The sequence below is a fragment of the Peromyscus maniculatus genome, chromosome 1, assembly GCF_049852395.1.
Source record: "Peromyscus maniculatus bairdii isolate BWxNUB_F1_BW_parent chromosome 1, HU_Pman_BW_mat_3.1, whole genome shotgun sequence".
Classification (NCBI taxonomy): domain Eukaryota; kingdom Metazoa; phylum Chordata; class Mammalia; order Rodentia; family Cricetidae; genus Peromyscus; species Peromyscus maniculatus.
In genome coordinates, this window is record NC_134852.1 from 32,114,205 (window position 1) to 32,128,054 (window position 13,850).

Consider the following 13,850-nt stretch of genomic DNA (forward strand, 5'->3'; position numbering starts at 1 on the left):
GGGACACCATATTTCATTATAGATGGTTGTAAACCACCATGTGGTTGCTGGGAATTGAACTCAGGTACTCTAGAAAAGCAACCAGTGCTCTTAACCCCTGAGCCATCTCTCCAAACCCAGTCCAGGGATTATTTCCTGGAGGCAAATACTAATAGGCACTGGTGAAAGGTCAGGCCATTGTTCACATTTAAGGATAAGTTGCAGACATAGCAATAATTATTTACCATATGTCCTACTACAGGGAAATTGAGACAGGAAACCCAGTCACTGAGTATGAGTCACATAGGCCATCAGTGGCACAAGCTATCTGTCCACAGCCACATCTCCAGCCTCCCCACCACAGAGACCTATTAGGTGACTCTCAACTCCTCTAGATCATTTCATAGACTCACTATTCTTATAGGACTCCCAGATTCATGTCAAACAACATTAAATACCAACAAGAATAGCGCACCAGTGGGCATGCATGACCTAAATGTCAGCCAGGTCCTGAGCTGTGTGAGATCTCTGACAGGCTGTCAGGTTTTTCAGGGAAGCTCAATGGGAAGACGAATCATAATATATCTGTAGGACAGCCCTGAACAGCAAAGGCTTGGAGGACTCTGGTCTACACACAGCAGGAGAGGTCAGTGTTGCTAGAGGGAACCAAACCTTGTGTCTGAAGGAAGGCAAAGGTTCAATGAGGACCAGGAGATAAAATGAGGTCTCTGATTCCAAGTCTTGAGTCTGACCATCACCAAACACTGCAGTTCAGTTCACTCATGAAAAAGTCCTTGCTTCTCCCATTTACAGCACAGGAGGCTCCATTATCTCGGAGCATTCAGCCACTCCATCTACCTGTAATTTGCTTCCTGCCTGATTCTTTAAGGTTCTGGGTTTGCTTGAGTTACGAGACTATCTCTGGTTGTAAGAGGCCTTTGCAAGAATCAGAAGTACCACACAAGGCAATCATCTCTCTGTGGGCAGCACAGCACTGCTACCCAAGCCCAACATCACAACCAACAATTCCAATCCCTTGGACGGTAATGACTCAGTAGCATTAGTGTGTGATCCTAAGACTCAGAATATAAACTACCTGTGGACAATAAATGACCAAAGCCTCTCAGGAGAGAACAGGCTGAAGCTTTCTTAGGAAAACAGGACTCTCATTTTACTCACTGTTGTGAGGACTGACACAGGACCCTATGAATGTCAACATGGAACCCAGAGAGTGCCTCCCCAAGTGAACCATTCTCTCTGAACACTACCTGTAAGTATTTTCTGTTTCATCCTGGCCCCAACTGCCTAAATACAGAGGGCTAGATCTACCATACTTGGTCCCAGTCCCCTGGATTCATGACACACACCTTACAGATACCTAGGCTGCCAGGACATCTCATTCTGGGTCAAGCATAGGTGGACAGACCAAGCATTGAGCTTGAATGGGATGCAGGGACTTTTGCCTAGAGAGGCTCACGGTGATGGAGACAGGGGAAATGTCAGACTCAGGCTCAGTGCACACATGAGTGTGCAGTGGGGATGTTTCTGTGTTGTGCTTGAGATAGAACAGGACTTGTGCATGCTGAATGAGTACTCTTCTACTAATCTCCTCCCCAACTCTGGGCAGGACCTGCTCAAATAAGGTTAAAGCACAGCTCAAAGAGATACTATGTCCTTTTACAGACCAAGAATTCCATTTCCCTCTGCTGACATCATATGTGACGTTATTCTGTTTGCTCCAGATGGTCCAGGTGTTCCAATCATATCCCCTCAATATTCATTTCCATTCAAGGACAAACCCCAGCCTCTCCTGCCATGCAGATGCTAACTCACCTGCACAGTCCTCTTGGTTTGTCAATGGAGAGTTCCAGTCTTCCTTCCAAGAGCTCTTTATCCCAACATCAATACTAATAATAGCAGATCCTATTCCTGCCTTATCTATAAGTTTTTCCCTGGAGTCAATAGGACCAGAGTGAAGAACTGTACAGTTCTTAGTAAGTGGATTTCTGAAATATCAGTATCAGGTTTGAAGTGGTGTCTCTTGGCTTTTTGGGAAGTTACAGAAGCATTTAATTTCCTGACCATGTCTATAGGAACAAGCAAAACTCAGTCTTCCCCAAAGCCTCCTGCTCCATCCCTATGGCTAATGGCCTCCTGGTTCTCTGATTTCTGGCTGATAGGGATGGAGCTTGCAATGTGAGGAGGAGGTTCTCCCAGCCTTGGAAAGCCTTTGCTTGTGTGAGGGACTTTCCATGGTTAGGAGAGCCTCAAGGTCAAGATATCTTTCTGTGCCTAACACAAGCTTTCCTGTCCCCTCCATTTTATGACCTCCATGACCTACAAGGAACACCCAGGGCTTTCAACTGTGCTCACATTCTTATTCTCCAAATTGAAGGAGAAAATTCCCCACAGATGGGGACTAGACCTCTGCTCACAGGTCTGTTCCTGTCTCATGGATGAGGTGGCTGGCTCAGCTCTGATTCCATGGGATGGGAAAAGTGGGTGGAGAAGGTGTCTGGGGGCCCTGTTCTGAGTCAGGGTGAACTATGTCATTGACAGTTGATGATGCTCTTTTGCTTACTCTTCTCAAGGTTCAAAAAACAAATGTCAGCTGAGTGTGGTGGCACCCATCTTTAATGCCAGCACTGAGGAGGGAGAACAGGTAGATAGTGTGAGTTTGAGGACAGCTTGGTCTACATAGCAAGTTCCAAGCAATCTAAGACTGTACTCTGAGACCCTGTCTCAAAAATTATCAGTACTGAGGATTAGAGTGGCTGGCTGTGGTCAGCACTGTGATTATTCACTTTTTCTCTGTAGTATTTAATCCATATCTATGGGGCAGGAAATACAATTTTTACTACAAACAGAAATTTTTCAATTAGGGATTTCTCCCAGTCCTGAGGTCTAGGCTTTAACACCTTTAATATGAGCTGGGACATTTTTACCCCACGACAATTATTTAATAAAAAACAAACAGAAGGCTATTTCATAAAGGAGGGACCTGACTGTTCACACTCACAGAAAGTGTAAGAATTCCCACAAAAACCATTCCTCCCACCTATAATATCTGGACATTTGGGCTGAAGAGACTCCCCGGGTGAAATCTACACAAATACCCTGAGTCAGGGTCACTGTTATTGATCTTGGTAGGAGTAATTTTCAGCTCTCTCCTTACAGACCATATCTTGAACCTAAACATGTGGTCTTGCAGAGGGTCACTTCATTCTATGGAACCTGGGAGCTGGCTGAGTGAAAGACTCTCAGCTGGTCCCGTCTCTGTTTATCCACAGATCCAGTGACTCCACCCTCCATCCAAGTCACCAACTCCACAGTCAAAAACCTGATCTCTGTGTTCCTGACCTGCTTGTCAAATGACACTGGGATCTCCATCCATTGGCTCTTTCAAGGTCAGAATCTAGTGATCAGCAATAGAATAAGCCTGTCTGAGAACAACCGCACCCTCCAAATAGACTCTGTGAGGAGTGAGGATTCCGGGGATTATCAGTGTCAAGTATCCAATCAAGTCAGTTCCAAGAGGAGTGACCCCATCCAGCTGGACATAATACGTGAGTGACCTCTGTTGCCTCCTTACTCCATAGTATTGGGGGTAGGGGCAGTTTCTTTATCAATAGAATGGAAAATGGGCCAAAGTCACAAGGAGAAAAACTTGGTTCAAAATAAATATACAGCCAGCTTGGTGATGGATGCGTGTTAATCTTATGATACAACACCAAGCAAGGTGAGCACAGTGCTGCATGCCTTTAATGCCAGCACACCAGAGGCGGAGACAGTTTGATTTCTATGAGTACCCAACCACCCTGGTCTTTTTAGGCAGTTTCAGGTTAGCCAGAGCTACATAATGAGACCCTGTCTCAGAAGAGAGAATGCATGAAGCAGGAGGCATAGAAGTACAAGGCCAGCTCAGATTACATTGTGAGACAACAATAGATGTCAATATAGCAACTAGAAATGCAAAATGATTAAGATTTTAGTGTCAGAGTTAGACACAGAGTCAACCCTCAGAATCTAGGAAATTATTCCTGTTACTCTACACCTCCTTTACACATTCAAATCTTCTTTAGATTATTTTTAATTCCTAATATGAACATTACATAGACATTAGTCTTATTGTGTTGAGTACAGGACCATGATAGGAGGAAACAATACATTTTTCACTGTGGAGATACTTTTCCAAAAAGATGGTTTCCCAGATTTTGATCCATAAAAGATAAAAAGGACCTGTATTGAGTTTCTTATTACATTTGCATATTTGTTTATTTTGTGTGAATGTTCAACACCAATGTGTGGAGGTCTGGGCAAAATTTGTGGAACAAATTTTCTGGGGACAGGGGATTGAACTCAGGTGGGTGATCAGGCCCTTTATCTGATAAGTCATTTCACTGGCCCACATTTGTTTGTACATTTTTTTCTGTGTGGCAGTTTAGGATAGGAACTGGGAGGGTTCCTATCCCAAGTGTGTACTCTTCCCAACAGAGTAGGCACTCTTCCCAACAGATCCATTTTGGCGGTCCATATACTGAGTTTCTTATTCCCATACTACTGTTTGCAGCATGACATCCTTGAACGAGACTCTTTTTTCTGATAATTGTTTTTTGTGGTGTGTAGTAGTATGTGTGTGTATATATATTATGGTTTATGGGACTGGAGAGCTATCTCAATAGTTAAGATCCTTAGCATCTCTTCCCAAGGACAGGGGTTTAATTCCCAGCACCCACATGACAATTTATTACTGACTGTGACTGAAGTTCCAAGCAATTCAAGACCCTTTTCTGTATTTTTCAGGTACCACACATGCATGTGATTCAGAGACATATAAGCAGCCAAAAGGCCCATATGATGCATCTGGCATCACAACAAAGACATCATTTGAAATCCAATTTCAAGATGCTTTCATCCTGTCTCCTAAAAGTCTGATGACTTTAATCTCTGTTCCATTTTAGGTCTTTGATCCATTTAGAGTTGAATTTTTATGTTGTTATGTGAAGACTTAACTTCATTCTTTCACCTGGATATCCTATTTTCCTAACATCCCTTGTTTAACTGATTATTCATCCATCATTGAACAATCTTAGCAGCCTGATCAAAACTCATCTGGTCACAGAGGTTCAGATGGACAGCAAGAATGCCTTCCAAATTGTGTAACTCAATAGGACAACTCTGTTTCACACCACTTAATTCAAAAGAGCCAGCAGAAATGAATGTTTTTAACAAACATAAAAAGTGACAGATGAAATGCTGGATATGCCAACTGTGCATATCTAACACACATTATAATATATATGCAAAACTGTGCCCCATAAACACACATATTGATCATATCAACTAATCTTTAATTTAATCATGGCCAGTGTGCATGAGCAGTTCTGGGCTTTCCAATTCTATGTTACTGATCTGTATGTCTGCCTTTATGTCAGTAGTAGACTATATTGATTCTTGCAGCTTTGTACAAAAATTGTGAAATCATGTTGGTTATTCAGCAATTTTACACTTTTTTTCAAGATACTTTTAAAAACAGGTATAGTGTGCTTGCTCTAACCCCAGCTCTTGGGAGCAGAGACAGGTGGATCTCTAGGAGATTGTGGCCAGCCTGATCTATATAGTGAGTTCCAGGATAGCTAGAATAGAATTTTCTATTTCTGTGCAAAATGCCACTGGGGTTTTTATCTCATGTGCATAGAACTGATAGACTACATTCAGTAGTCTATCTATGTCATCTATTTTTAAAAATGTCTTTCAAGCAAGCTAGCCACTTGAATCCTGTGATTCTAGCCACTCAAAAAGCTGAGGCAGGAGTACCAAAGTTCTAAGAGTGACTACCACAGCCAATTCAAGGCCAGCCTGATTAATTTAGTGGTATTCTGTTTCTAAATAAAAAATAAAAGGCAGAGCTTAGAGTATAGCATAATGGTGGACCATTGCTTACCAAGCACAAAGCCCTGGGTTCAATCCCAGTACTACAGAACAACAGTAATAATGAGATTAAGTCTTCCAACCCACCAACCCCAATGGCTGTCATTTCTTGTCTTTTTTCATCATCTCTTATTTGGGAGTTTGCTGGATGTAAGACTTTTTTCTCCTTGGTGGAATAAATTCTAAGTATTTTATTTTTTTTGGCGATCTCATAAATAAATACTTTCTTAATTTCCTTTCCAATTTTTCACTGTTAAGGCTGGGTCTATTGCTCAAGGGTTGAACACATACTGGGCATGCTCGAGGCCCTAGGTTCAAGCTCCACTACAATGAGGAAAAACGAAAATCTAGTTGTTCATGGTCAATATTAGTATACAGAAATACATCTCATTTGGGCATGTTCAATTCATTAGTCAACAATTTTGCTGATTTAGTTTAGAAAACTTTTTGTACACTGTTAAGGATTTTCTATAACAATTTCTTGTCATGTATCCCGAGAATCTTGAACAGAAGTGGTCACAGCAGCTTGCTGTGCTCTTCCTGATCTTAGAGAGAAAGAGTCAGTCTCCCCATTGAATATGATGTTGGTTGTAGGTTTCCATGTGTGGCCTTTGTTACACTAAGCTGAACTTCTATCCAGTTTCAGTGTTTTTATCATCAAAGTCTGTGAAATTTTGTCAATTTTTTGTTGATTCAATCTTATTAGTTATATAGCTATTAGATTTTGTTTCTTTCAATATTCCATCTCTAAAGAATCCATGTTGGTTTATAGGAATTTGTCCATTGCATCTAGGCCACCCAACAGTTCATGTAATTACTGAAATCTCTTGAAATTCTTCATATTCTTGAGAGTGGATGGTGAAGTCTCAAATTTTAGTAATATCCATATCTATTTTTCAAAGTAAATTTGGGAAAAGGTTGCTAATGTTGTTAATCATTTTTGAAGAACCAACATTTGGTGCATCAGCTTTCTTTGCAGTTACTCTAGTCTCTGTTTAGTTTATCTTCATTCTCATCTTTAGTTTTCTCCTTCCACTAGCTTGGGGGGACGTTTAAGGGGCAAACTTCACAATCCTCTTGGCTCAGGCTCTGATGCTAGGATGCTAGGTTATATCACATCCTTCACCTACCTCATCATAGTTTGTAAAAAATTAATATAATAATCAAGTAACCTTTTTGCAAAATACCATACACACAGGAAGAAAAAATGTTAGCCAAAATTATTCCTACCACTAATGTTAGCCTTGAAGCCAGTTAGCCAGGTCTATCTCTGATTAACCATGCAGATTTAAGTACTTTTTAAAAACCACTTTAAGCTCTAATTTTTCATCCTCTGAATGGAAATAATTTCTATGTGACAGACTCATCATATAAATGAAACGAGACACAAATACAGGGCCAGCCACACCATAAATACCATACCACAATGGCCAACATTAGCATTAATAATCACTCTTGAGCAGACTGGTGGGTTTGAGCACCAAATGGTTACAACAAGGAGTATAGAGGTGAGTGTGGCATTGGTACATAAGGGACGTGGGGAGACACATGTTATCCAAAACTTCTAACCACTGTAACATGGCTACTAAATAAAATGGGACAGAAATAAGGAGGGGGATCTGATGCCAAATTTCAAACCTGGTAATTTACTAATTTCATCCTCCAGGATGTGGCCATTATGGGCTGAGACAGGCAAACTATTAGTTGAGGAATATACTTGTGAAGGTGATCCTGAGATAGCCCTCAGGACACATGCAGATATGCTCTCTCTGGAGGCAAAGAAGGAGGCATGTCTTAGATTGCAGCGCAGTTTCAACAGAGTTTCTGCACGGTCAAGCCTGGGTTCCCCACAGTCACCAAGCATAGAGGAATGGGGTCTTACAGGGTCTGCCTTGCTTTCCTACCCCACTGCAGAAACCATGGTCTCTGCAGAGGAGCTGGTACAATGAGAGTCAATAGCCTGGGCCTTCTGTCATTTAGATCACAGCCAAAAGAGACCACTTATTCATGATTGCCACACCTGAGACCCTGAGAAAAAGGTATAGCCATAGGAACACTGGATATTCAACACACAACTATGCAATCACCCTGCCTCACATTTGTAGATGTAACCAATTGTCTTATTAAAATAAGAAACACAGAGCCAATGTAAAAGAGAAAGCCGAGAGGTCAGAGCTCAGAGATAAAATCTGACCTCCTGCAGTGCTCCTAACTTCCCCAAAAGAGAGAGCTTCTTCCTGTTTGTCTGTCTTTAAATAGTCTTTCTGTTCTGCCTTCTCATTGGTTGTAAACCCAACCACATGACTGCCTCGTAACTGCCTGTAAGTACCGCCCTCCAGGTCTTAAAGGCGTTTGTCTCCAATACTGGCTGTATCCCTGAACACACAGAAATCTACCTAGCTCTTCTAACCACCACGCTCTTGCTATGGCTCTAATAGCTTTGACCCCAGGGCAACTTTATTTATTAACATAAAATTAAAATCACATTTCAGTACAAATAAAATATCACCATATTTCCCCTTTTCTATTTTAAAAAAAGAAAAAAGGCAAAAGGTTATAACTAAAAAAGAAAAACTATATACAAAAGTATAATAACTATATACAATATATACAGGTAACAAATACCTAAACGATGTCTAGTCCATTTGCATTTGACAAATCAGAGAAAATAATTCCCTTATCTATCCTATTTTAGTAAGTCCAAAATGTATCTAATTCACTTTCTATCCTAATTAATCTTCAACTATAGCTAACTAATCTTCAACTCCCTCAGAGACCCAAGAAGGAAATAATATTAGCTAACAAAAATAAAAACAGGAAGTGTACAAAAGCAACTTCCAAAAATTTTGTGAGTTGACAGAAACAGCCAGCTGCCTGGACAGTCACCTGAGGTTTCTCCGCAGTGTTGGGGCATCATCTTCAGCCTATAGGCTTATCGTATCTGACAGACTCATTTGTGAAATAGGTTGTACACAAGGTCAACAGTTCAACCTCACATTGGGTGAGAGCAGTCCATGTACCAGAAACACCTGAATTCCACTAGTGTCATGTCATGATTCAGGATTTTAAATTCTGGAAATTGTTGACAGTTTTTGAATTCAGCTGTCCATTCTTCTTGGCTGTGTATATATGGCTTCATCTCAGCATCCCATTCTTCTCCACATCCCTCTATTAAATGCCAGTCTACTATTGAGAGGCATGAGCTTTCAGTTGCTGTTCCATTGCACAACAGAAGCCATCGGCCCACTGCCTGTTCAGCTGCCTTCGAAGAAAAGGGCATTGTGCTTTTTCCAGATTGTGAAGGCCACTTCAGGGATGGTGCCATATTGACCTGGCCTCAGAAGATGCCTTTTGATAAAGCCATAACCAAACTTGTTTTGGCAAGAATCGGTAGTCCTTTGTTTCGTGTTCTGTCTGTCCATTTTTTCCTGTTGATTCGAGGATACTTTGTTGTCCAGTGGATAACTTTTGCCACAATGAAAATTAACTCCATATGAAGTTTCTTCAATGCCCATATTTTCTCTGAAGTAGATTGGTACTGCCAGGAGCCGACATGTCTCAAAAAAGAAAAATGTGTAAGTTATTAAAACATTTTAAATGCCATATTCAGTAGATCTCTGAAGGGTTTGAAGATGACCTGTCTAAAATATATCTGCTCAATTTTTAAAACATATCTAATATGACTGCAATTTCTATTGTAATGTCTAACTACTAGCTTTCATTTCTTTATATCCTAATAGTTGGTAATAATGTAAAGTATTTAAAACTAGTAATTGCCTTTTTCTTTTCTTTTCTTTCTTTCTTTTTTTTTAAACAAGAACCTTAAATCTAATCTCCTTTGCTTATGCTTTTTCCTAACCCTTGACAACAACTTGTAACCAAGCCCCCTAAATAATGAAAATTATCCCAGACCCAAAACCTGTTAAAAAGAACCAAAAAAAAAAAAAAAAAAAAAAAAAAAAAAAAAAAAAAACCACCCGCCCCACACCACCTCTTTGGGAATGTGGGCGTCATATTCTTAAATTTGCTTCCTGCTGGGTATGGGCAAAGTTATCTTTATCCTGAAAGAAAAATTTAGGTTAATTGTCAAATTCTAGGAAAGGTAACTATATCCTTCATTATTATCCAGTCTGTGTATAAAGCCAAAGTTCAGGGTTTATCTCAAGTCCTTATTCAAGTAGTCTTTGAGACTGGATCATCTCAGCTATTCATCTCAAAATTGCTCTGAGCACCTTGTAATTCAAAGCTGATCTGTAGATGATGTTTGTCAGCTTAGTGATATTATTATTGTCCACGTGGAATTGTTGTTGTTGTGGTTGTGGGGCCCCATCTTCTTCCTGGAGACTTCAGTTGATGTTAGGCCTGGCCATGATTTCCTGCAGAAAACTGATAAGAGACTAGAACACAAAGACATATATATGCAGCTAATTGAAGCCTTTTTTCTAGAATTAGTACTCTATATGACTATTCATATCTTAACAAAGTTTAAAATGTATATGTATATATATATATATATATATATATATATATATATTAATCTTGTAAATTTTGATATAAAATTCATACTTTAAGAAAAGTTTAAAGAATCAGAATAGAATCAATGAGTTGAGATTAGTAATAGAATAGTCCCTTAATTAATTTGGTTTTTGTCCTGTCCCATAGCAGAAAATGGCTCTTTTCTTCTGGCATGATACAGGGAGTTTGCATTTTCCTTTTAACAACATGCTTGAGTTTAAAGAAGGAGAGAGCCATTCTCCAACTCCAAAGTCAGCTTTAAATTTTAATTGAACTGGGACTATTAGAAGACCAATAGTGTTAAATCTTTAGAGAAAAGCAGAAACAAACATTTAGGAAGACATAAAATTTTTTAGATTATATATACCCATACGCCGTTTCACTCTGTTTCTTGGGATAGATGATTTGTCCCTTTTCTTCAGTTGTCTCATTTGTCTTGTGTTCTTCAGATTCCTTAACCTTCATTCTCCTAAAAGACAAAAAACAAAAACCTTTCCCCAAGACTAATTTTGGGGATGTTCCTTCTTGGCAAGTTATTATCTGATTAAATGAAAAGATATGTGTTACTGGTACAAGTTAGTTTAAATTGGATGTTCATGCTGGTTGATGAACTATCACCTCCTCTAATTAAGAGGTTTCTCTTGTTCAAATCGAACCTTTATCAATTTTGATGGTACCCACATATAGATGTAACCAACCGTCTTATTAAATAAGAAACACAGAAACAATGCAAAAGAGAAAGCCGAGAGGTCAGAGCTCAGAGCTAAAATCTCACCCTTCCGCCTGCGGTGTCCCAGCTTCCCGAATGAGGGTTCTATTTCCTGTCTGTTCGTCTATTTAAGGTATTTTGTTCTGCCTTCTCATTGGTTGTAAACCCAAACATGTGACTGCCTCGTCACTGTCTGAATGTACAGCCCCCTAGGTCTTAAAGGCATATGTCTCTAATGCTGGCTATATCCCTGAACACACAGATATCTATGGGATTAAAGGCGTGTACCACCACCGCCACACTCTTGCTATGGCTCTAATAGCTCTGACCCCCGGGCAACTTTATTTATTAACATACAATCAAAATCACATTTCAGTACAATTAGATTACCACCACACCCACAGCTTATCTTCTCCTGTAGAAACAAAAGCAAAACCTTGTCCCCAATGTAATACATACCCTGGTTTCCATTCTCAGGTCAGCACATCCTTAAAGTATATAGGCTGATTTAATTCTGTAGTTTTTTTCTATTATCCAATGTCTCTCTGCAGCTATTGTTCCTTTCTCATTGGCATTCAGAAAATTCAAAGTTAATAGAGCATTATGCAGTCTATTTCTGGGGGTTTTGTTACCCCTTTCTGTTTATTTAGCATATCCTTTAGAGTTCTGTTTGATCTTTCTATAACTGCTTGACCTGTAGGATTATGTGGTATACCTGTAATATGCTTTATTTTGTAATAAGCAAAAAACTGTTTCATTTTAACAGAGACATATGATGGAGCATTGTCAGTTTTGATTTGTGCAGGTATACCAATGATGGCCATAACTTCTAGCAAATGAGTGATTACAGAATTAGCTTTTTCAGAACTCAAAGCAGTTGGCCATTGAAATCCTGGATAAGTATCAATGGTGTGGTGTACATATTTCAATTTTCCAAATTCTGCAAAGTGAAACACGTCCATCTGCCAGATTTCATTCCTCTAAGTACCCTTTGGGTTACATCCTGCTGGTAATGGCATTTGATTATAGAAGGAACAAGTAGGACATTTCTTTACTATTTCTTTGGCTTGTTGCCAGGTTATGGAAAAATCCTTTTTTAAACCTTTACTATTGACATGATGTTTTAGTGAAATTCTGAGGCCTCCAGCACATTTCCTATCAATAATTTATCAATCTCATCATTGCCTTGTGCTAAAGGGCACCCAGTATGAGATCGGATGTGAGTTATATATAAAGGATGACTCCTTTTCCTGATTGTATCTTGTAATTGAATAAATAGTGAAGTTAATTCTGAAGCATCAGGGATAAATTCTGCAGTCTCAATATGTAATACTACTCTTTCAGCATACTGAGAGTCAGTTACTATGTTAAGAGGTTCTGAAAAATCCATTAATACCAACAGAATAGCATACAATTCTGATTTTTGCACTGAATTATAAGGACTTTGAACCACTTTACTTAAATTTTCTGATTTGTAACCTGCCTTTCCTTGTTTGTTGGCATCTGTATAAAATGTACAAACTCCAGATATGGTTTTTTGCCGTACAATTTGAGGCAAGATCCAATCAGCTCTCTTTATAAAATCAATTCTGTTGCTTTTGGGATATTTGCTGTTAATTTCTCCCAAAAAATTACTGCAAGCTCTTTGCCAAGGTTCACTTTCTGTCCATAATTTTTCAATGTCCTCCTTAGTTAAAGTTACGACAATTTCTGCTGGGTCTATTCCTGATAATTGACGAAGTCTCAATTTTCCTTTCCAAATCAAGTCAGATTTTTTTCCCCATAAGTTTTTAATTTTTTAGTTGGTTTATTTGGTAAAAATATCCATTCCAATATAGTATCTTCCCTCTGCATTAATATTCCAGTAGGGGAATGCCTAGAAGGTAAAATAACCAAAATTCAATCCAGCTTTGGATCAATATGATCCACGTGCCCTTGATGTACTTTCTTTTCTACCAAGGCCAATTCTTTCTCAGCTTCAAGTGATAATTCTCTTGGACTATTTAAGTCCTTGTCACCTTCTAAGGTTTTGAACAAATTAGTCAGTTCATCATTTTTTACCCCAACAATAGTTCGTAGATGAGAAATATCTCCAAATAATCTTTGAAAGTCATTAAGAGTCTGTAGTCTATCTCTCCTAATTTGCACCTTTTGGGGTCTAATTTTTTGTAGCTCTATTTTATATCCTAAATAATTAATAGAATCTCCTCTTTGTATTTTTTCAGGAGCAATTTGTAATCCCCAGCAAGGCAAAATTTTCTTTACTTCTTCAAACATTCTTTCTAAAGTATCTGCATTTGAGTCAGCTAGTAAAATAGCATCCATATAATGATAAATTATAGATTTAGGAAATTTTTTATGTATCACTTCCAATGGCTGTTGTACAAAATATTGGCACAGAGTTGGGCTATTTAACATTCCCTGTGGGAGGACCCTCCATTGAAATCTTTTAACCGGTTGAGAATTATTATAAGTAGGCACTGTGAAAGCAAATCTTTCTCTGTCTTTTTCTTGTAAGGGTATTGAAAAGAAACAGTCTTTAAAATCAATAACTATGAGAGGCCATCCTTTTGGTAACAGAGTAGGCAAAGGAATTCCAGATTGTAGAGAGCCCATTGGCTGAATTACTTTGTTAATTGCTCTAAGGTCTGTTACCATTCTCCATTTACCAGATTTCTTTTTAATAACAAATACAGGAGAATTCCAAGGGCTGGTT

At 39.0% G+C, this 13,850-nt stretch overlaps 1 protein-coding gene across 4 annotated transcripts in view; it reads left to right on the forward strand.

The window, feature by feature from the left end:
- LOC102907532 (cell adhesion molecule CEACAM1-like) overlaps positions 1 to 13,850 on the forward strand; it is a 161,444-nt gene that overhangs the window by 47,685 nt on the left and 99,909 nt on the right. For all 4 annotated transcript variants that reach the window (XM_076573640.1, XM_076573638.1, XM_076573639.1 and 1 more), the window contains exon 5: positions 3,270 to 3,545. In XM_076573640.1, the coding sequence (XP_076429755.1) occupies positions 3,270 to 3,545 (276 nt within the window). The remainder of the gene's footprint in view (positions 1 to 3,269; positions 3,546 to 13,850) is intronic.